The sequence below is a fragment of the Nelusetta ayraudi genome, unplaced genomic scaffold (genome assembly GCF_046127955.1).
Source record: "Nelusetta ayraudi isolate G7.1 ecotype Tasmania unplaced genomic scaffold, CSIRO-AGI_Nayr_v1 ptg000006l, whole genome shotgun sequence".
NCBI classification, from domain to species: domain Eukaryota; kingdom Metazoa; phylum Chordata; class Actinopteri; order Tetraodontiformes; family Monacanthidae; genus Nelusetta; species Nelusetta ayraudi.
In genome coordinates, this window is record NW_027466056.1 from 4,887,572 (window position 1) to 4,911,630 (window position 24,059).

Genomic DNA, 24,059 nt, shown 5'->3' on the forward strand with positions numbered 1-24,059 from the left:
CACACACGCGAAACCTCACAGGAGGGCTGTCGGGGGAGGAAAAGTGAATAATTTCGGGGTTGGCGAAAACGAGAAGCGGTGTGGAACAATGACAGTCCGGCTCCTTTGGTGATTTCCTGTCGGTGTTCCGTCCCTGTGATGCGGCCGGCGCGGCAGAGCGGCAGCCGTTCCGTCGCGATCAATCAAAACCCGCGAGCAGATGGCATCGCGCTCCTCCGGCAGGGCTGGGCATTGTCTGCGTCTGCTTCCCTTTTTTTGCACAGGCGGTTAATTGGCCCTGCTATGTCACGGGCTGGAGCGCGTGAACACGATTCCTAGCGCCTCACCTTACTTTAAGTTGCCTTAATTAACAAGCTGCTGCGAAGAGAGAACAACGTTTTCAACATTGACTTTGCCGCTCTCGTACGTCTTCCGCTAACAGCCCCTCTGCACCCCTCCCCCGCCCCCATCGACTCACACCGAACCTTCGCACCAGCCGCGTCATGTGTGCAAAAACTCTGAGGGTGCGTTTTTGCTTTTAGGTGGAGGCTAAACGGAACCGTGTGTGGGAGAGCGGGCGAGCGGAGTAATTGCATGTGTACTGTATGGCTCTGTTTGTGTGTGTGTGTGTGTGTGTGGCTGAGGCGGCAGGCACTTCAAAGCTTTGATGTTGGAGCTCCTAAATGAGGGCCACCAGAGGTCCAGACTAATGGGACATCATGGGGAGATTAGAGGCCATGTGCAGCCGGCTGACAACACAAGCGACGCTGCGTCGCATTATGTACAAAGGTGGGGTGGGGTGGTGGGGGAAAATAAAAAAGAACCCGGGCGGAAATGTTAAGTTTGGCGAGTGCGTCCGCCTTGCTGTTGAGAGTGAAAGTTTTGGCAGGAAGGTCCCATCCCTAACCTCTCACCCCTAACCTCCAGCAGACAGCGTTTTCATTTTTACCTGTCACAGAAACAGGAAGCGAGCTGAAAGAAATACAGGAAGTGACTGCGAGCCTTGCTGCTCGCGCTACATCGACATGTTGTGAATCCTTATCCTTTTAACATATTAAGGGATGTGTGACTCGTACAAACTCAGCACAGCCCCTCTCGTTTCCAGTATGGTATAAATCCTTTATTAAATAATCATAACAATAATTATAATAACAATCATAAAAAGAGCATTTCTGTACAAAGACCCCATTAAAACAACAACAACAGCAGTCCGAGCAGTGCGAAAAACAAGGAGGAGTTGGGGGGGACGGGGACGGGGGACAGAGGGGGTGTTCTGTCCATTTTTTCCTGCGTGTGTGTGCGTGCGTGTTTTTGTCAGTTTTGTTTGGTCCTCCCAGACAGAGGGGGGCGCCGCGACTGTCACTTGTCGGCTAACCCGGATCTGGTTGCGGCTCCAAAGGCAAAGCTGGATCCCCGAGGCTCCAAGGCACTTTGAAGTAGAGTCAGTGGGGGTCCAAAGAAGCGGGCCTCAAAGGAGATGGACGGCTTGAGTGTGTGTGCCTGCGTGTGTGTGTTTGTGTGTGTGGCGACGGTACATGGAATGGATCGTGTGCGGTGAATCCATGGCATTTATGTCATCCCACGGCTCAAAGATTATATATTTGTGTATATATGCCTCAGACATTTCAGCAGCAGACATTGTTCCCTTCATACGCAGGTCTAAGAATATCAGTGTGTGTGCGTGCGTGCGCGCGTGTGTGTGTGTGTGTGTGTGTGACAGTCCAACGTTTGGTTTTGTCTTGTTTTTTTGTGTGTGTACTTTACGTTCTGTATACACATCTTGTATATACAAACGGAGTTCGGTGTGCGTGTGCGTGGTCGGGGGAACGGAGGGGAATTTCGGACGCTCCTCCCGTCGCTCGTCTCCTTCTCACGCCGTCGCTCGTCCCTTTCGGAGGGAGACCGAGAGAGCGCGAGGAGACGAGATAAACCAAAGATGGCCGAGTGAGATGAAACGAAACAACGCAACGGAAAAAAAAAAGAAATAAAATAACATTAAAAAAAAGAAAGAAGCCAGCAGGCCGATGTCGTCTGTGAGCGTGTGCGAGTCCAGGGTGGGTCTGGGGGGGAGGGGTGGGGATGTGTGAGGGGTCGCTTATATAGGTCCTTTAAATCATGGCTTTTTCTTTTGTTTTTGAGGTCCACATTGAAAATCAGAGGGGCGCTGGCTCCTCTTTCGGCGTCCTCTCGCGCTTTTAAGGCTTCAAAGACGAGCGCGAGCCGCTCGACTGACAGGACGGGAGCTCCTCCCGGCTGCGCGCCTTCGCTCGTTTTGATCCCGCTTATTCCACCCCCCCCCCCCCCAACTTCTGTTTCTCGTCCTGGTGAAAGCACAGGGAGTCCGACGGGTGGGACGGGGTGGGGGTTGGGGTCTCTGCGCCGTCAGCGTCCTGCTAGTTCCCCTTTTTGCTTTGTCCGTCTTCTTCTTTTTCTTTCAGCCTCTGCTCCGTATCAGCAATCCATAGGTTGCACCAACCAATTCCAATCTCCTTGACCTTTCTTTCTCCGCGCAATGTAAACACGGCCGCACCCTCTGACAGGAACCAGGAACAACAGTCCTGGTTGGGGGGGGAAAAATATACATACATATCTTAAAAAAAGCTAGCCGTAACCCGCCCAACCTCTACGCAAGTGAGCAGCACAATTCCTCAGCCTCCTATTCCCACCCTCCCACCCCCCTTCACTACTTATCTGCCGCTACAGGCCGGCAGTAGGCCAGAACGAAAACACTGAACAGAAAAAGAAAAGGGAGTGACCTCAAGACAAGCCTGATGGTCGTCAGGTGGAACGGGGGGGGGGTCAGCTAAAAATACCACAGACGTTTGGGAACTAGGAGGAGAACTGAGGTCGACAGGTAGCAGGAGTCTTAATAGAGGGAGGGGCAGGGCGGGGGTAAGGGTGGGGGTGTGGGGGCGGAGCTAAGTTCTAGGCCACTGTGTTCACGTGTGTTCAAGACGCTTCCTAACTCTACCACCGTTCCCAACGACCCCCTCCCAGCCCTTCGCGTGCCGTTCCGCCTTGGCGTAGCTCTCGGCTCTCGAAACTAAAGACCTTCTCACAAACCTACGACGCACCGGTCGCCTCTTTTTGGTCGAGTTCCACCGCTGATATGTGTTAGAGTCGGTTGATTTTCTTTTTAAAATGACTTTCGTTTTTGTTCGTTTGGGTTCTTCGACCGGACAGACACTGTTGACAGACTGTCGGGAAAAATGAAGATAACAAGAGGTTGTTTTTTTTCTTTTTTCAGTTTTCACAAAAACGGACTCGTCTCTTGTCTCGGTCCGTCTCTCCCTTTGCCGTCGCGCGTGTGTTTTTCTTTCTTTCCATTCTTCATCGCTCCTGTGCCCCCCCCACACCCGAGGAGGGCGGGGGTGCGGCCTCACGCCTCCGTGCAGCACCGCTGCTGGTTGAGCTTGACCTTGTGCTTGAGGCCGTCGTACAGCTCGAAGTTGTAGTTCTCCAGCGTGGTGGAGGAGCGCGACGACAGCCCGCTGTAGGAGCACGTGCAGTAGAGCAGCAGGCCGGCGCACACTGCGCCCAGCAGGACGCCCAACGAGCTCATGACGATGATGGTGACCAGGATGGGGTCCAGGGTGTAGAGCCACGAGTTGTCCTTCTCCGACACGCGGGTCACCGGCGGCTCCAGGGACGGCGAGGCCGTGTTCCACTCGGGGTACTGCATGGCTGCGTGGGGTGGAGGGGAAAAAGTCGGGGGGGGGAATCAACGTTAATGCCGAGTTTGGGTATTTTGTGAGAGGTGAAACAAATTACGGAGGCACAAAAGGGTTTAAAGTGTGTAATATTTGGAGATTTGGAGAGGAAACAGCGACATCAAGAAGGCACATTTTAGATTGCAGCACTGTCTCGCTCACCCTCCCTCTCCGGAGCTTGCCAGTGAACTACTGTGGCTTGTGCACACAAATCTGGATACCTTAATCCATCTTCTTCTTTGTTGGTTTATATGAGGACGCTAGCATATGGCGATGCAAGATGGCAGCTAAATGGGAGCAAGGCCCTTGACACATGTCTACAGTATTCTTGTATATAAATAAGAACTGTTCATTGGCTAGTTAATGCAAATCACTTTTATTGCACTGCAAGTATACACTTTTATTGTCTTCATTATTGGCTGCATTATAGCTTTAACCGATATAAAACTCTGGCCAAATATTACACACTGGACCTATAAAAGAAGCAGGATGCCATATCTGTTTCTGCCTCTACAGTCGGCATTTGTGCACCTTTTCTGTGACAGTATGATGATATCATAAAATGGAAAGGCAGGATGACATGAAATGCGTACATATTTACATCACACAAATGACAGAGTGCGATCAGGGATGCTTTCTATCATAGGACTACCCACGATTTTGCATTTCTGACCCGCAAACAACAGCCGCCTTAGGAGCACGTAGGGGGACACAAGGGTTTTGACCATTCAATTGATGGCGTCTGATATTTAATTTAAGGTTTTGGTGACGGTTGAGGTGAAACTAAAGTGTTGGTACCAGGCAGGAGGTCCAGTAAGATGGTTGTTACCAAGATATTTTGCCCTGGAAACTTATTCTCAAATATTTGCGGATTCAGGGGAGCTAGCCCTCGTTGTGGAAACAAAATAGTGCAGGCCTATTTGCGCCGCATTAACGAGGCCATAGTCACTTAGCTATGTCTCAATTCAATGCACACAATACAATGTAACAACACAATATTTAATTCATTTAAATTCAATGTTTCTTTGTTTTTAAAGCTCATACTAATATTTGTTATTTTAGCAAATGGTGGACAGGATGGATCTTTAGCCGCGTTGCTTTCTCATTTATTTCATTTTTCATCTTTGTTTTTGGTTGTTGATGATGAATTATGTATGTTTTGTTCTACAAAGGAAAAACTATATTGTATTCTCTACAATTAGGTTCTCATTATGGAACAAAAGTGGAATAATTTGTGATCAGATGTGAATTACTGTTTCCACTCAAAAAAAGCAAAAAATTAAATGAAACTCAAAGACGTTGGCGGTGGACGGCGAGCTCTTACCTCCTCCGAGTGGGTCTCTACCGCTGAAAAGTCGGCCGTCTCCAAACTCGTTTGGCCTCTTGACTGTCAAAGACAAGAAGAAGGCAGCCTTTAGAGAACACCACCTTAAACACCTTCGTACTTTGGCAAAAGGGGAGCACAGGGTTACTTCCCAACCGGTCTGCTCTCATCATACTCGGTGGTACTAATAGTTTTATCAATTGTCTTTTTTTTCTCTTTTTATTTGCATACATCAACGAGTCTCGGAGTGGTAGAAAAATATGACTTTATTAATAGAGAAAGGTCATCATGATTACATTCCAGTCAACACGCACGGTCGTCACATAACATACGGATGGCATAAGACTGAAGTTCGTCGCTGAATGCGCGGCGAGCGCGGACAGCGAGCAAACGGGCTTGAGGCGCTCGGTTTAAGATTTGGCGCGAGGGCGTTTCAAGAAAGAAAGAACGAAATAAAGAAAGAAAAACTCAAAACGTTTAAGTGGTGCCTGGCTGTGGACGGGGCACAAATAAAAAAACGAGACGCATGCGAACGTCCAAGTTGTTGGACTGCAGCAGATTCTTTTTTGCCCGACTGCTCGAGTGTACTTTGACTTCACACAGGCTTTTTTTTGTGTGCGAGTGTGCGCGCGCATGCTCGTGTATGTGTGTGTGTGTGCGTTGGTTTTTTTTAAGCGCTCGCCACTCTTGGCAAGCAGACGGCGGTGGGAGTAACTGCTTGGCAAGGCACATGTCTGGATGCGGAGGTCTTGGGATGGCCAATGGCGTTATTGATGCTGTTTCCAGGGCGACGGGTCTTGGCAGCCCATTGGGCGGTGTAGTTGAGAGGGGGAAGCGGGGGTTTGCAGTGGGGGTAAAAGTGCTTACCGCAGCCTTAATAAATGTTATCCCTCCATTAACTAATTACAACTATTAGGGACTTGGAGCGTAGCGGTGTCGGAATGGAGCAGCCAAGGCGTCCCGATCCCTGATTTAAAAGCCCGTCGCCATGCCAGAAAAAAAAAAAAACACTCTACTTTTCCCCCCCAACGGAGGCGCAATTCTTCCGAGCCCTGGGCCAAAGAGAGCGCTGATGGATATCTGCTGGCGTGACAGATAAAGGGTGCGCGCTTTTTTGCCTCAATCTCACTCAGTCCGGCTGGATCGGGGGGTTTAATTGGAAAACTCTGCAGACCCTTCAATTGGTGGTAAATTAGTGTTGGTTTTCCTGTTTGAGTGTTGTCGGGGCACGTTTCACAACAAGAATGCGATTTTAAGGGGTTTAAATTTGGAGGAAGTGCTTTACTTAATCGCAATCAATCAAATAATCATTGTGACCCCTCCCCAGAATTGATCTCCCATCGATAAAGGCTTGAGTGAACTGCACCTTTCATGCAAATAGATGCACTGCCGATATAATATACATTTCCTTTTAAGGCTGGACGTGCATACAAAAGCTGATCGTCATTGTCGTGGCTTCTGGTAGCACGAAAGGAAACAAAAAAAAAACAAAACAAAAAGAAAGAAAGGATTGGCTAACGGCTAATGGCTAACGACTAATGACAAGAGGAACACGTCCCCCGGCTGGAAAACACGGTATTACGACTGGGTGAGAGGCATTACGACTGGGGTGGGTTGGTGTCGGGGAGGGAGGGTGTGAGTTGATGAAGACAACGCGCTAAACACTGCAGACGGCTACATCCATCACGCACTCAACCCCGCGTGCCGCTAGCAGCTCCTTCGAGTCTGATGGCTGTTTTCTTTCCTCATCCCTCACCTCCCCCCACTTCTCACGTTCCTCTTGTCTCCGCGTGCGCACATGCTCTGTTGAAAAGGGCAATGGAAGTGTTTGAACGTGTGTGTGTGTGTGTGTGTGTGTGTGTGTGTGTGTGTGTGTGTGTGTGTGTGTGTGCCGTTCACTCATCGCGCTGCAACTGGTGCGACTCCCGCCACGACGGCTATCTAGCAGTTATTACACAGATACTGATCGGCCCCCAACAGTGCAGCCCCTCAAACGCCGACAGCTGACCTCTCCCCCGTCTTGGCTCTGCGTCCCCATGGGAGTTTGTTTTAGGCCTGCGGTTTTTTGTCGACGTCCACGCTTGCGGTCGTCCCTGAATCAGTCTGTGTTCTTTTTCCCTCCGTTTTTCTCTCCTCTCAAGGAGCCCAGCCACTTCATGGTCCGAACAAACAAGCTGTTCAAATAAATAATAAAAGTCCGACATCGGTCCTCATATGGAGAGCGGCAAAGTGTGAAACATCATCGACTGGAGCTCCTTCGTGGACGTAGAGGAGGGGGAGAGAAAAAACAACCCAAAGCCACATCAAGTTGGAGTCCAGATGGAGGCAGTTTGTCGCTCTTGCGAGAGCAAAACCAAAAAGGGGAGGGGTCCATCCAGTCCTGTCAATCCTTCCAAGCCCCGCCCCCACACATCCCTCCTCCAGAGCGACCACGCAAACTGCCGCAAGGGGGAGTTTTCAAGGGGCTTTGCGAGTGGCTCGTCTCTCAGCAGAGGGTGCGGTGTCGGTCGCGGCTGTCCAGCCTCACGGTCAGCACCGGCTCCACCCCGGGGGTGGCCATACTGGACGACCAGTTCGCGTACTGGAAGCACTGCGAGGAGCTGTGATAGGCCACCGACAGCTGGCTCTTCTTGGTGGCCAGGTGCTGGCGGCAGCAACAGAGGGCCCTGACCAAGATGGCCGCCGCCAGGAGGAGCAGGGCGCCGCCGGCGGCCATTATGTAATACCAGTGGATGGGCAAGGGAGGCACCGGAACGCCTCCCCCTGGTGGAGAGATACAGAATGATTGGCCAGTGGGAAAAAAAATGAGAGATCCCTAAAAAAAAAAAATCCCTACTCTGAATGAAGAGAGGGTGGGCGGGCGTGCACCTCACATGAGCATGCACAGGCATGCTACTTGCAAAAAACGAAAATTGAGCAATCAAATAAATTACCAAGACCAAAAGAATAAAGGAGCAATCTAAAATGCAACCATTACTTTTCTTCAACTGGCTCGTGTTTTGTTTTTCTTTTTTGCAGTTGGACAAGACGACAAGTTTTCACACCAGGATCAATCCAGCAAATTTGGCTCCCGATCAGCGTTGACGCTTCATCCAATCGAATTTGAAATCGCAAGTCTTTCCTTCAAGGCCACTGGCGAGATTATTGACTGGTGTGAAAAGAAGAAAATTACAGCCAAAATTGAGTTAGCAATTTAGTTAGCACCCACACACTGAATTTTCAGTGGGCGAGGAGGAGACTTTTTCTAACTGTTTTTTTTTTTTTTTTTCAAATTTTGTTTCCGCAGGAAATCACAAACATCCAACTCCAAACTCCACCCAACACCACCACCACCGCCTTCCCAGATCCGACAAGTCTCAGCCAGGACGCCACGTGGGAGCGTTCCAGCGCTGGAGCTGCAGTGGGTTCCGCTGACTGACTGACTGACTGACTCCATTTGGCTAAGATTTGGTTTTCTTTTTCTTTTTCGGAGTTGGGGGGTGCGCACATAGTTCGCCTCAGCTAAGGCTCCTCGGCGCCCCCTGGTTTGGCCATGAATTTGAAGACCGGGCTTACTCCTCCTCCTCCTCCTCCTCTTCCTCCTTTGCCTCCCCCACCTCCTCCTAGTCTCAAATTGTCACGGTAATCACCATCTAACCACCTTCCAAGAATCCTCCTCCGCTCCGCAGCTTCTGCAACTAGCGCCGCGGGGGTCGAGTTTTTTTTTTTTTTGGGGGGGGGGTTCTAAAAAAATAAATAAATCAAACAAACATGTGCCATCCAGACTCGGAGAGCTTGTGAGAGTGTCGGAGTGAGCGGAGAGGAGTGAAGCGGAGCTGAACACATCCAGATTTCTTGGACCGTGTCACATAATTACGGGGAGTGGGGGGTGGTGGAGGAAATGGTGTGTGTGCAGCTTCTACTTCGCGCCGTGAAGCACTCATTAGACGGAGAAGAAGAGTGTGGGTGGGAGGGAGGGAGGTGTGCGACGCTGCTCAGTCACTCCATCTGATCGCTCTTCACCGGGGACATGTGCGCGTGTGTGCGTGCACGCGGATCTGTCACAACGCTAATGTGCGTTCCCACGTTGCTGTCAAGTGTAGGAGTGAAAGGGGGAGGATGAAAAAAAAAAACAGAATAAAACGACAATAAAAGGAGCGCGTCACATCACATCTGCCGCCGGTTTGCTCTTATTTGATTGGAGGACGATCCTGACCCCCTCCCCCCCAACGCTACACCCCCTCCTCAGAGGGTGCGCAAGATGTTTTTCACGAGGCGAGCAGGCAGGCAGGCAGGCGGGTGGGCGCAGCTCTTTTTTTTTCTCCGCGAGGTGCGTTTGATTTTCGCACGCCTCTCTCTGAGACTAATCCGTTGTCTCCTCCGTTGAGAGAGACGAGGCTAAAACAAAGGCACTTGCAGCCTCAGGATTTTTTATTTATTTATATATTTTTTTTCTTTTTCTTTTTTTTTGAATCTTGGGGAGATTAGCGAAGGAGGCTGGGTCTGCTGGTGCCGGGAGTGGGGTGGGAGGGGTTTAGCATATGTCTGCCGGTGTCTCCATGCTGCTGCTGATGCGGTGAGTCACGTCGCTTGATTAATGCGTTTATCACACAGCCGCCAGGTTTGTTTTTTTTTCTTTTTCTTTTTTTCTTTTTTGCAGGTTTAGAACGCTTAGTACCACCGAGCAAAAGTAAATGTAAAACGAACAAATCAAAATGAAACAACCCAGTGGGAAGCAAGACCGTAAGGGGGTGGGGTCGAGGGTGGTGGGGGCATTGGGGTGGAGGGGTGCTAGTCAGCAGTCCAGACTCACCTGGGTTCTCCGGGGAGAAGGCGGCGAAGGGTTCTGAGGAGGAAAAGACGGAGAGGGAGAGCAGAACCGTTAGACCGCTTTGGATACGAAAATGTCACACAAATAGTCAGACGGGGCCGTCAGGCTCCTCAGCCGGAAGTTTCAGTCACGTCCCCTCGGAAATGAAAGAAAGCAAAAGGGAAAGAGTAAAAGAAATCTGCTCTCCTCCAGCTTCTGCGAGTTATCGGCGGGCTGCAAGCGCAGAGGAGCAGAAAACCTCGACGTTGATTGGCTGGATTGTGAATACGGAGAGGCAGAGCGCATGTGTGTGTGTGTGTGTGTGTGTGTGCGCGCGTGCAGGTGGGTGAGACAAAGGCGAAAAAACAAGAAAAGTCCAGACTTTGCAGTTCAAGACTGAAACATCGGTAAAATGAAAAATCAAACAATTGAATGGTCGCAAATGAACTTCCTGGAAGTTGGAGCCACTGCCCTTTTTCCCCTCCCCCCGACGCTAAATCCCGCCCACTGCGCTCTGATTCTGAAGTCGGTCAGGTTTTTTTTTTTTCCTTTTTTTTTTTTTTTTTTTTTTGGCCCGGAATCCCCGGCTCGCTCTCTGATCTGGTTAAGACCCTCTGCGAAGCCCCCCGCCAGCCAGCGCTCCGGCCAGATTAAGGATTCTGCGCTGGCGCTCGCCAGGTTTCGCGTAAAGAAAGAAAAAATAGAAAAAAAAAAGAACCCTTGCAACTTGCTTGAGAAACAGCCTGTCTAGTAATTCCCTTTGACGGCCCCTGGAAAAGCTCTGTTTACAAATACTGCCGGTGCGGGTGAGCGGGTGGGAGGCGGAGGACGAGGGAGGGGGGACGAGGGGGAGGAGGAAGGATGGGGGAGACGGAGAGAAATCTAATGAAAGATAGATTAGCATCGCCGGGGCCCATGGGCGTTTATGGCCTAGTTTTACAACTCTTAGTCTCCTTTTTCCCCCTCCTTTCTTTTTTTGTTGTGGAGAAATAAATACTGTCCCTCCATCACTTCCCGCCCCCACTTTTATCCGGCTGCTTGCCGCTGCTCTATGGAGATGGGGGGACTGCCCCCCCCCCCACCACCAAAAGAAGAAAGACGAGCTAGCCTCAGGGGTGGGCTAAACTTTCTTTTGACTGGTGGGGCCACAATTGGTTCTAAAAAGTTGCAGAGGGGGCCAGAGCGGCAGCAGGTGGATGGAGTGTTTAGGTGAGCCATCTCATAGGAGGAAAAATATAACATGGGATGTGCAGAAAACGTGCTTTAATGTCAGTTGAAAATGAACAAAAGCAAAGTTAGTACACAATATGTGTTTTCGAAGCCTCATGATATTTAGCTCTTTATTGAAATTACTATTAAAACACTGAAAAATGGATGAAATGCAGCTTACTGCAGTAATGACTTACTTTCTATTGAAATAATTCCTTCAAGTTGGTCAGGCCGGATTAAAAAACTTAACAAGCTACATACGGCCCTGGGCCATTGTTGGCCCATGCCTGAACTGGCTAGACACTTGGTGCGTGTCACTCTTAAAGGACCGCCCCTTGGAGCAGGTGGAAGTTTATGATTCCACCTTTATATTGAAAAAAATCCAATAATCCTGTTTTTATTTACATGTGGACGGTGGAGCTGGTGGACGTTTAAAATGACCTGAGAAAAACGTAAAAAATTCTATGGATACGAAAACCCATAATTCCACGTTTTATTTGTGGACGTTGAGGTCGTCTTTTAAACACATTCAAATAAGGCTAAAATATGAAATGTCGCTACCCTACTGGTAATAACAGCGACGTCTGTTTGCTAAAAGTGTCAGAAATAAATCGGGTCAAGTGAATTGGATTCAGGCCACATGTCGCAGGGTAAACGCAGATGTGAGCGTCCTGTTCTTTTTTCTTCCTCCGTTTCTGGGACTTACGTGTGCACTCCTTGAGCGGGATGCCGGAGCTCATTTGGATGTTGTCGATCCAGATGTGTCCCCTGGTGCCGTGTGCGAAAAAGCCCTCCATCACCACCTGGGGGAGGGGGATGAATGAGGGGAATAAGGGGAGGAGCAGACAGGAAGAAGACAAAAAATAGGAACGGGGGTGAGGGGAGGAGAGAGGATGAAAAGTTAATATACGCCGCCTCGGATTTTTCAGAGTCGCACTTCGCCGCTGTTCTTCCCGCGTTTCTTTTCTTTTACTCTTTCATGAGCACGTTAACGACGTCCCCGTGTCTTCGACAAGCGCTCCCGGGGCGGCTCACTTTGAGCTCCTTCCGAAGTGGAACCTGCAACCCTCTACCTCCCTCTCCCTCCCGGGCGACGTGAATGCGTCTCCGTCGGCAGCCGCGAATAATGACAACGTGCTTCTTCTGTCTGGGGGGCTGTGACGTGCAATGCAAGGGGGGTCTGACCCAGATTCACGCTAATCAAGACGCACTTGAAGGCAGCTTGTTGACTCAGCTGCCTGAATTCCATATGTTTTTTTCTTCGGTATTATCATCATTCCCAACAGACTTCCACCCTGAAATCTCGCTAATCCATCTCCGAAGCCGGGTTGCCGAGGTTGCGGCGCGTTACATAATCAATCGGCTTCCTCCTAGCTTCTTGCGGCGCCGCTGTGATGCTAGTCGGCCTTGAAAAACTCCCAGATAGAGACGCGAGAGGAAACACAGGAAGTGGATGCGAGCCTTGCTACTGCTACAGCTGATACTGATATTAGAATTACCATCACATTGGCGGCACCTGCAACTCGCGACAAAACTGAATCGCATTTGCATTGGCATTAAAGCCCCATACTCTAAAATTTAGCAGTACCTAGTGGTCAGAAAGAGTATTGCAAATGATAAAAACCTACCTACACTACCAGTGAAGTTTGGACACACCTTCTCATGCAATTTTTTTTCTTTCTACACTGCAGATAGATACTGAAGACATCAAATATATGAGCAAGATATATGTAATTATGCAGCAAAGAAAAACACGTTAAAATTGTTTTTATGAAAGGTGGCTATTTTGAAGAAGAAGAGTTATTTTACACTTTTATTGTTTCCTACATAATTCCATGTGTGTTTATACGCAGTTTTGATGCCTTCAGTGAGAAACTGCAATGTCAATAGTCATGAGACTCTCATTCAGAAATTCATAGGTTCCCAGCTTTGGGACTACAGATAGTGGACCTGCCCTCTATATAACTTTAAATGCTTATTGTCAACGAATCACAGCTTGCCATGGAATTTTTTGCACCAATAGGAAGCCTCGATCTGCAGCTCGCTAGCTGCACAGCAAGACTGCAGGGTCGTTCAGCCACATTTACACATTTTAAAGTAATGAAAAAGTAAATAGAAGTAAAGACCCTCTGGATCAAAATGTTCTCATTCTGATTCTTTTGAGAGCTAGAATCGGTCTGCAATAGTCAAGGTGGGCACGCCTACCTGGAAGTCTTTGGGGGAGCGGGGCAGGATGGTGCGGCCCTCCTTCCAGACAGGGCCCTGGTCGTCTTTCAGCGTCCACAGCACGGCCTCCTCATCGTGGGCGTCCCGCAGCAGCACCCTTAGGTGGCCCTGGGCCTCACCCGACAGCTGGTAGGAGAAGACCAGGCAGAGGGGCCCTGTGTCGGCTGTCACCAGGGGGCTGAGGAGGCGGGCGCGCTGCTGCTCTGTCTTCAGCCCGGCATCCATGTACAGGTAGCTGTTGAGCTCTGGTCGGAAGGAAGAGAGAGATTACTTGATTTTTTTCCCCTTTATCTTACAAATGCTCTGAGAATAGACTGATGTTCCCAAATCCAGATGTGCCGCATAGCAGCTGCGTTAAATCCAGCCCTCCGCCCCTGAACTCTGCTCCTTTTTTTGTGGACACTTTTCCAAAAAAATCCAAAGGGTTAAAGTCTGGAATACTGGGTGGAATCAGTCGGGAACAGAAACGCTGACGCTGGAGAATTCCGCGGCCGTGACTTCTCTCTCGTTTTATTTAACCTTGACTGTTGCCACATTGACGTGTGAGAGATAAAAAAAAGAAGAAAAATCCAGATTTTAATGGATTTTTATTTCTGCCCTGCAGGCAATAAAAAAGGAGTTTTTTGTTGTTTTTTTTTTTTTTTAAATGGATGCTGCCCGGAATGAGTTTGACCCGGCTGCGTGTGTCACATATGCACATTCCGTCACAAATCAACGAGGAGGTTTTTGTGCGTGGCGACAAATACATCCATATGCACTTATGCAGCAGCTTGTTTTTGCACAATTAGCCGAGGGGTGAACATGACTCATAAACCGGGGGGAGCGGGTGCGGGGGAGAAGGATTGGTGGGAAAAAACTAATCACAAGTCTTTAACAGGAACGGAGTGACTGGCGCACAATAGCCACAGCCGCACAATGCGGGGACGTGACAAATATAAACACGAAGGAGGAGAAGGAGAAGAAGAAGAATAGCGCAGCGGCGGGAGAGCCTGGTCGTCGGGCGCGAGCGGGACTCCAGCCAAGGACCCTCGGGGACTATTTCTCATCGTTGGCCCCTTCCAGCTTCCAGGCAGGTGATTGAAAACAGCAGGACAAAAAAAAAAAGAATGAAAAAAAAAAAGAGTCGGATGAAAAAAAAAACTTTTTTTGTTTGTTTGCGCCAGAGGATGTTTAGCTTTGCAAATTGCACGGCGCCGCGTATCCCCATTGTTGCGAGAGCGAGAGATATTGTGTATTGTGAGACACATTAGCATGAGGGTTTGAGTGTGAGTGTGAGTGAGTGTGTGAACGGCCAATTGGGTCGTGTGTGTGTGTGTGTGAGAGAGTGACGGAGATGGAGAGAGGCGAGGAATTTCTTAAGTGGGCCCTGCGGGAAAAAAAAACAAAAAAACAAAAAAACGTCCGGCATCAACAATCTGGGAATTACGTGCGTTGTTTGTGTGCGGAAAAAGAAGGAAAATAACAAGAAAAAAAAGGAAGAGCAGCTACTCGAGCAAATGAGCTAATTTTCCTGTGTGCGTTTGTGTGTGTGTGTTTGTGTGTGTGCGCTCCGGTTTTCCCACTCCCCCTTGGAGGAGTCGGACTTGTTGACTGACTGGGTCGCCAACCTTTAGCCCGTCCGACTGGGGGACGACTTGACAGCTCCCCCTAGTGGCCGGCCGCGCCGCCCAGACCCCTCAGCTGTGTGACACTTCAGACGGTGCCGCGTGACAGCGAGTCCCGCGGCACCGTCTGTGTGTTTGTGTGTTTTGTGTCACCGCCTCCTTCCACCCGGTGCTTATTAAACCTGTTTTTTTTCAATTTTCTTTTACACGTCTGCTTTGTGCGCGAGCGGCAAAGGCCTTTCTGTCGCTACCGCAGCCCCCTACTGAAGCATTATTAATCAATTTCTGCGATGCGCAGGGTCTCCCGCAGTGAAAAGCAAAACAAGGGGCTCCATCAGCGAGAGCGCATTAAAGGCAAACAACACCGTCAAATCCTACCCCCCTTTCTGCGGCTAATTGCGGGTTCCGAGGTCAGGAGGTGAGGAGGCCGTAGTTGGCGGGTGTCGCTGAATTTGAAAAAAAAAAAAAAAAAAAGAATAAAAAAAGGGAGAGGGAGGGAGAAAAAAAAAAACACAACCCACCAGGGAGGATTAGAGCGCGATTCGATAGCGGTGAAACAATGATCCCACGGGCTGGCTGGGGATTTCTGACCTTTGACACCGACGGTGGGAAAATCAAAGGGCTGGTGCGGCGCGTCAAGAAACGACTTGAAATGATACCCCCATGCATGGGGAAAGGGAAAAAAAGGGAAGAAAGAAAGAAAGAAAAAAGAAAAACGGCCCAACCTGACTAATCTAGGCAACCTTTCCCCAATCTGGCACTGATGAAAGACGCTGCTTTGAAGCTCCGAAACCTCTCGCCGTCAAAGACGCCTTTGACCGAAATAGGTCAGACCGCCAGAACACGGCACCAGGTGATGTCACACATAAAATTTGAGCTGAAAAAAACTTTTTTTTAAACATCTCCAGCTGTCGAAGGAGCAGATTTCTTTTTTTAAAAAAATGGTTGGGATAAAATCTTTTGCCGGGCTCGTAAAAAAAAAAAGAAAAATCAAATGAAAAATGATATAAATAGCAGCGTGAAGGAAGAAAAGAAATAGAAAAATAAAAAAACGACCGCCGTATCCCAGCAGGAAACATCCTTCTGTAGTTTTTAATAACACGGCGAAAGCTGCACTCTTGCGGGGTGTGTATAAAAGGGAAAGTGGGTAATTATTTCTTCAAGGCGTGTGCGAGCCGATGGAAGTGGAGCCTGCGCCGTCTGGGACGCGCCTGAGGTAACGCAGGGGGCAGGAGGGAAAACCTCCCCCCCCCAAAAAACCCTGCTACTCATCTTCGGAATCTCCAGTCCTGGAACTTAATTGGCGCAACCAGGTCTCAACCCCCTTAGTGAGGGCGAGCCGACTGGAGGGCTGCTGTGTGCTAGCAAGCTAGCCAGCTAGCTGGTGTGCAAGTGTAGTGTTGCCAACTTCCAATCAAGAAAAATAAAGGACTCCTCCCGCAGTGCTTGGAGCAATGACCATCACAGGCCAGTGGCTCGCCAGTAAGTGGTTAAATCATAACTTAAAATTGGGTCTCAAAAAGTACATGGTTTGAACTGCTTTGTTACCAATAGACATAAAAAAGTTGAATGTTTAAATTGTATTGAAATCTTTAAATTTAAAAAATTTTTTTTACACATCAATAAAGTGTAGAATGGATGGCTTTTACAAAGGAATTGAATAAGTAAAGCTGAAAACAACAAGCGATCCTGGTGCATAGCCTACTCAAGCCTACTACTACAAGCTACGCAGCCAGTACGTAGTTGATGTGAATGGGTTGTGCAGTGGTATTGCCTGCAGCTACGTAGATTACGGTTTTGAACGCAAACTCTATGGAAACAAACGGGAGTTTGCATCGAAAATAAATTTAAGTTCAAGACAACTCAGAACTACGGGACAAACCCCGTCCCGTTTACAGAACAATTCTGTAAGTGATGGTTGGCAACTCTACTCTGTGTGATATCGCCCTGATGCCTGCGATTCATTCCTCATTCCTGCAGCCGCTGCTAAATTAGACCCGTTTCAATTCAAGGAGTTATTTCAATTAAATTAAAATGGATGGAGAGCAGCTCTGTTTAATTATAGACAGCGGTATCGCGTCTGGGCCCAGTGGAGTTTGCAAAATAAAACTAAGTGTTATTTGTTGTCGGCTAAAACTCTCCCCACAACAAGGGCAAAACATTTCTTTGGGGAAACTCACCGTGGCTGTGCAGGGACCAGAGCAAGGGGGCGCTGGGGTCGTGCGTCCAGCCGCAGAGGCCATGGTCGAAGTCGCAGCTGCCACTGTCTGATGTGGGGGAGGCGGCCACTAGGGGGTGGAGGGGAGGATGGAATGAAAAACGATGTGAGTTAACGGGAATTCAGATGAGAGACTTCATTTTAATCCACGTTTTCAGCCGTCTCACCTGTGGTGGTGGCGGCTGGGGCGGCGCTGGTGGTGCCGTCGGTGCTGGGGGGTGGCGTGGGCGTTGGCGTCTCGGCCGGCGTGCTGGTTTCTGCGGGGAGAAGTGCCGGTGTGAGACGGAAAGGCGTGCAAAAGAGTCTCTTGGTTGCGACCGTGGTTGTTTTGGAGATTAGCATTGCATGTGTTGGGCTGGGCTAAAGAGGGCGGGGCCAAGGAAGAACATGCGCGGTGGCAAAAGTTTTCACATTCTGTTCTTAAGTCAATGTACAAATATTTCCGTAAAAATAGTACTCTTGTAAAAGTAAAAGTACATATTCAACTCTGTTATTAAAGTAAAAGTAAGTACAGCTCCTGAAATGTACTAGTAACATTTATTTTTCACTACTTTTCACTTATACTACTAACTAGGGCTGCCAGTCGATTACATTTTTTTTTATTCGCGATTAATTGCCCTGAGTTAACCCGCACCGCGATTAATCGCAAATTAATTGCATTTTTTTTTTTCCCCTGCTCTATATGTAACTTAACAAGATATTTTATATATATGATTGCTTTTGTCCATCGCTTTATTTTATTTTGAAAACTGGACTGGACTGGACTCTCTCATGTTTCCTTGAATTAGTTCCTGTCCAGCTTGACGCGGATCATAATTCAAATATTTCCACTTCAGCCAATTACAACTCTAATAATTTAAAGTAAGTGACTTACTTTAAACAGAGTTTGTATCTTGTATCTTACTTTCCACCTCTGCAAACTTAGACAAATCTGTTTCTCTGGCAGGAAACCTCAACTTCACCGCAAACTAACTGAAAATGACACAACATCATGAAGAGCCAATAAAAAATGGTTGAGTGCAGCTCAAGTTTAGCCCATCTGCTCACATAAAGGGGCAGGATTTAAGACCTTTTGTTCAGTTGCGGTGTTGAAACGCGTCTTTTGCGCCACATTTTTCTGCTTTTGACAATCATTTTCTCCCTTTCATCACGCACATTGTTTGGAAGCCGACATCCTGCTTTAATAGGGCCGGTGGTGTCGTCTGGTCGCCTGGCAACCCGCTCGCTCGCTCGCCTGCCACCTCCTCATCAAAGGGCACAACTTTCACTCTCCATAAACTCTGGGGGCCCTGGCTGACACAGACGAGGCGGATCAAAGCCCCTCGAGTTCACTTCACTGCGTCGCTACTTAAACAGGAAACCGACGCACAAACGGTGAGCAGCGTGTGTTCGTCCCCCCACTGAACCCAAGCACACATCGGCCGAGTGCAAGTTCACTGCCGCTGCACCAGGGGGCCCCGCGATAAGATGCCCTGAGACCCTCCACCCCTGTGGGCCCTGTCTGGATGCTTGGGCATCAGAGTCTCAAATGTGTTGACGTGCATGTTGATACACAAACACACACACACACAGACACACACACACACACACACACACAGACACACACACACAAACATACACACACAGGCCTGGGTAGGGGTTGATAGATGGATGTGTCTAACAGACTCCCCTTGACCTTGCACAGGAAGATCCCACGGTGGGAGTACTCACTGGCTGTCAGAGCACAGCAAACACACACACACACACACACACACACACACACACACACACACACAGACACACACCGTGTTGCCAGCGGGAGCTGGTCGGTGAGTTTCTCTCACCCCATCACTCGCCAGTGCTAACAGAAGGGAATATGAAGCCCAGCAGCTATACCGTCGACGTCAACAAATTGAAATGTGGACTGAGTTGAAGACTTGCGTCCTCGCTAGTCTGACTGTCAGTACAGAGCACGCACTCAATAGCTCGGTCATGTGATGATTCAATTGAAACATCTGGAGTTAAATGCAGGGATCGAGGGGAAGAGTACCGCAAGGACATATGTTAAGCCCTCCCTGGTTTCTATAAATAATAATACTAATGGGCAAAATGTGAGTTTTTTTTGTAAAAGCATTAATATCTTAAAAAAGTCTTGACTTTTTGGACCTAGATTAACTAGCTTGTTTTAAGGAAGATCATCTTGATTGGCAACGTAGGAGGCTATGAAACCAGAGCAACATAGAGTGAATACTTCCGGATTACCCGAAAACCAGGAAACTTAACTCAAATGATAATGATAATGAAGTTTACTCAGTATGCACACTCTGAATAGATATAATTGTTTCAGCCACCTTAAAAAAAAAAAAAAAATCATGATTTCCAAGTACTGGGAAAACAGGATGTTTGTTCAACCTCGATAATCAAATATTAAGAATCCTGGGCCGATGACCAACTTGACTAAACTCTGTCTTGCTGTTCCACAAATTAAAACCTTCATGAGAATCGTGAGGATTTCTGCCAAGTTCAGAACAGTTCCACGCTGGTGTTACTGAGAATCCCACTTCCTGTGATTTAGACAGAGGGAAGGGCAGATGGATGACCTGAAAAAAAAAAACAACAACCAATACAACACAAGACAAAAAAACAAACACAACACGGTGCCTCTGGCAAAGCTCGCTCCTTGAAAAGCACCACGTCCGCACAAACAGACACGTGTCGAGCAGGTTGGAATGTTCAGTGGGAGAAACTAAACAGATGGGTCAACTCAGTGCGAGGGGAGGATCTGGTTGCAGAGCGCAGCAAGCCCCGACTTCCATTCGCCGACTCCAAACTGCATGAAATAGGGGGAGCGAGGTCTCCGGCCTGCAGTATTTCATCATGTTTTACCGACACGGCCCGTTTGAGCTCCTCCAAACAGCCTCTGGGGAGTCGGTGATGTCATGTAAAAGACCGGCCACAGAAGATTAACGTTGGCGTGCCGATGTCTCTAATAAGGAAGAAAACAACGTGGGATCATCGGCGAAAGTCAGCAGCCGCCTACCGGCCTTTCTGCGCGGCTGCCTTTTATCATTTGGAGCCACCGGGGTGGCAAATGGATCCGCTGCCTCAGAGAACTTCCTCCTCGCGGGGAAGGAGAGCGACGGCGCCCCAGCGGGAGAAATGGCAGACATGAAAGCGGCGGCCGCAAACTGGCGACGCCTCCTGACATTCACCCCGCCTTAATGTCATGTCCTTTATTCCTGTCATTAGCCACCTAATGAGTCTCTTATCGCTGACGACCCGCAGACGACTGGGGCGGTGGCGGGAGGGAGAGAGGGAGAGTGACCGTCTTGCTCGCACCAGGCGTCTACCTGATTATTATTATTATTATTATTATCATTATTATTATTATTATTATTATTATTATTATTTGAAAGGAAGGCACCCACAACGGAGGTCCAAAGCCCCTTTTCTCAGTCCAGTCTCTGTTTTTAAAGGTTAAAAGGTTAAAAACCCGTTGATTGTCACCTCCCGAAGGATGTGAAATTTTTCTGACACATTTGACCCATTCCCGAAAGAGCGTGTGCAGCATTGATGCCACGCTTAGGAATCATTGGACTAACCCCAAATACTGCGTGCCAAACAGGAAGGCAATGAGTACCATTTTGATAATCTTTGGTATAACAGGGTTGGGAACCTTCATTTGGGAGGCTACGCCTTCACACCTCATCGAACCCTCGATCTTGTCAGGGTTACACGCAAAGAAAGTCCAAGTAAATGGAATGGTACCACTTAAAATTGGGGGACCAATGGGTGAACAAGTCCTGCGCCCATTCTTATACCTTCCCTAAAACTTTCCTCTTTATTTCTGGAGCAGATTTCAAAAGAAACACTGCAGGTTACCTGGGAGTCAGCGCACAAGGTACGACTCCTTAAACACACACAAACACAGAGTCTATTAAGATTCTGTTCAGCTCGTGAGCGCTCTCCAAAGGTCAGGTCCTGTCACTGTGTAAATGCGTTGACCTTTCCCGGGGTGTGACAGGAAGCGTCGACTTGGGGGAGGTGGGTGGGTGGGGGGGGCGCGATTGAATGCGCGCGGTCTGCCAACTTCAGGCCCCCTCGACGCGCCCTGAGGCGAGGGGCCCTGTCGTAGAGCTGCGCGAGGAGGCCCCCGCGGGACGGAAGGGAAGGTCCCTCCATCGACTTGCGCAACAGGAACCTGATGACTACTTGCGTCATCGCCGCGCATGGGATGGGATGCAAACGCGAGGAAGTGGACCCAGGGGAGCTGCTGGCACAGATTGTGGAGACACACGCACGCTCACAAAACACACACACACACACACACACACACACACACACACACACACACACACACACACACACACTCCTGCCAACCCTCTCCGCATTAAAGACATCGCTCTCTCCCAAAGAAGCTGACTCAGCATTATGTCAGAGAGGGAGAAAAAAAAAGGAAGGGGAGAAAAAAACTTTAATTATGTAGAAAGCTTTTCTGTAAATCTTTGCTTGGCAGCGCTAAGTGCGCAAGCGCGCCCACACACACGGACACACGCGCAGATGCACAAACACACACCAACGGGGAAGTGGATGATTGGAAGTGCTCCCTCGCTCGCACAACAGCCCCCAAATTAATATGATGGCAAAGACAAGTAGCCATCGTTTGATACGCTCTGGCTCGGGTTGGAGGCCTTGGATCAAGGTTCATGCACGTGCACGCGGAAACGTGCACACACACACACACACACACAAACACACATACAGAGAGCGACTATTTCCCAGAAAAAACACCATAACTATCACTTGCCAAAGCCTTTAGTCAAACTAACCCCATAAACAAAAACCAGACGCACACACCAGATGGAGCTTTTCCTAAATTTTTTTGTTTTTTACATTTATTTCACGTATCCATCTGCTAAAGAGCCCTCAGAACGCGCTTGAGCAGGGGAGGCAATACTCCCCCCCCCTTTTGCAGCCAGTTTAGTCACACAGCTGCAGCCACAGCAGGATTTCATGATGGATTAGCCAGATTTCCGCCACTAAACACGGTTGCTGCAAAACCCAAGTTCTCCAAATGCAGAGAACGGGTGTCTTTGTCCGCGTATCCCCAATTTGACAGTGCATCCTCATGCATGAACAGGCGCACACGCACACACACACGCAGGTGCTCTGAAAGGATGGAGATGAAGACGGCAACTTAAAGAGCTTATATGCAAAGCCAAAATAAGTCCAGGACCAAAACTGTCAGTATTTACGGGGAGCTGTGGCGGCATTTCCCCGAGAATTTTAAAGAAGCCGCAAAAGCCAATGTGACACCTGATGGATACATGCAGGTGTCTGTGTGTGTGTGTGTGTGTGTGCGTGAGTCATCGGTGTTTGTGTGCGCCTCCCCGAATTCGATCCTTCCTCGAAAAATGGGAGTGGTGATACTTTGCATTTTTCTTTTTCCCCAGCAAATTTCCTCCTCGGAGCTCATGCATTTTTCATGCTCGGAGCACGTTTACGAGCAAGAGAAAAAGAAAGAAAGAAGGGGAACAACTGTGACTTGGTGTGTGTGTGTGTGTGTGTGTGTGTGTGTGTGTGTGTGTGTAAGAGAGAGACAGCTCTGAATCCACACGGGGGAGGTGGGAACAGAAGGAGCGGTGGCCACAGAAAGGAGGTGCGAGCTGATGGCTAACAGACGAGGAGAAAAGGGAGGCCGGCAGGAAATGAAAAAAAGGAGAACAAAAACAGCCTCAGCATGTGTTAAAAAACGAAGAAGAAGAAGCTCAAAACCATGTGCGCAAACTAATGGGTCGGGGCGATGGACCTGATAGGTTCACACTGCAACATCGGCAGAATTTAGGGGTAAAAGAGAGAGAAAAAAGGGGCATTATACAGGAATCCAATTTGAGAAGGAGCAGAAAAAGGACAGGAAGTGAATGATTTACAGGATGTCAGCAGGAGCGCTGTGCGAGCGCTGCGCCGCTCCTGCTGGGCCGCCTGCGAACAATGCGCGACCCTCTGCGACAATTGTTTCGTGCCTTGGCTTGACCCCGGCCGCCCCTCCGAAAACGGGTGGAAAAGGAAAAAATCCTGCAATCGTGCAAAAGCGCCATCATCTATTAGCCCCCGGGCTCCGCTCGGTCAACGGGTTTTGACAGTTTGCGTCGATCGCTGCCATTCTGACGGGTTCATTGAGAAGTTGCCGTTCAGCGTTTAACTCGCTGCAGATATTCAAAGGACCCGCAGCACCTAGAAAGCACTATTCTGTTTCCCCCCCGGACAACTATTTCGGCCCACAATTCCAAAGAACAAACATAAACCTTCCACGCGCGAATGTTCAATAAATAAGCGCCTTCGCGATTTTTTTATAGTCGGATGTGGCCTAATTGTATCCACATATGTGTAATTCGCCTGAACAAGCGGTACAAGCCGCTGCAGCAGCTTAACATTTCATCCTTTTATCATCACTTCGTAAAGGGGCGCACACAAAAATAACCCTACAACCTCCCCCCCCCCCCCCCCCCCCCCCCCCCGGACGACACAGCTTGGACTCATATATAGAGCTGTGTATGCGGTTGTGGTCGTGAGTGTAAGACACTCCATACATCTTTCTTCATGTGGTTCATCGTGTGCGTTTACATGGGTGTCACTCCCTCCCTGCGAGTGTGTGTGTGTGTGTGTGTGTGTGTGTGTGAGAGAGAGCGCAAGTGCTGAGCGTTCCGAAGCTCCGGCCGCCCTGTCGGGAGTCGTAAATAGCCGCGTACGCATGTGTGCAAGATCTTTTTTCTGAGTGTGTGTGTATCCTTGTGTGCGTCTCTGTGTGTGTTTGCGTTTCCCGTGCGCTGCCTCACATCTGGCTGACAGACGGCGCTAACGCTGCTCTCTGCGGGGGCCAACATTCCTCTGAAGCAAACCCTGTTCGGCGCTAACGCTAACCCTGGAAGCTAACGGATCTCGTAACCCCTTTTTTTTGAACAAGAAGAAACAATGACAGACGTTCCGCGGCCTTCACCTTCGTTCGTTTCGGAGTCGGTGG

At 49.0% G+C, this 24,059-nt stretch overlaps 1 protein-coding gene across 2 annotated transcripts in view; it reads right to left on the minus strand.

Annotated features, from left to right (window-relative positions):
* Positions 1–1,074: 1,074 nt before the first annotated feature.
* nrp2a (neuropilin 2a) overlaps positions 1,075–24,059 on the minus strand; it is a 62,220-nt gene continuing 39,235 nt past the window's right edge. The window contains exons 12-18 of one of the 2 annotated variants that reach the window (XM_076016683.1): positions 17,227–17,316; positions 17,022–17,129; positions 13,217–13,482; positions 11,718–11,814; positions 9,806–9,838; positions 5,014–5,076; positions 1,075–3,663 (exon numbers count right to left, since the gene is read on the minus strand). In XM_076016683.1, coding sequence (XP_075872798.1) covers positions 3,359–3,663; positions 5,014–5,076; positions 9,806–9,838; positions 11,718–11,814; positions 13,217–13,482; positions 17,022–17,129; positions 17,227–17,316 — 962 coding nt within the window. In that variant the 3' untranslated portion in view covers positions 1,075–3,358. Of the gene's footprint in view, positions 3,664–5,013; positions 5,077–5,261; positions 7,777–9,805; positions 9,839–11,717; positions 11,815–13,216; positions 13,483–17,021; positions 17,130–17,226; positions 17,317–24,059 lie in introns of those variants that run through there. The other variant, XM_076016692.1, reaches the window with a different exon arrangement.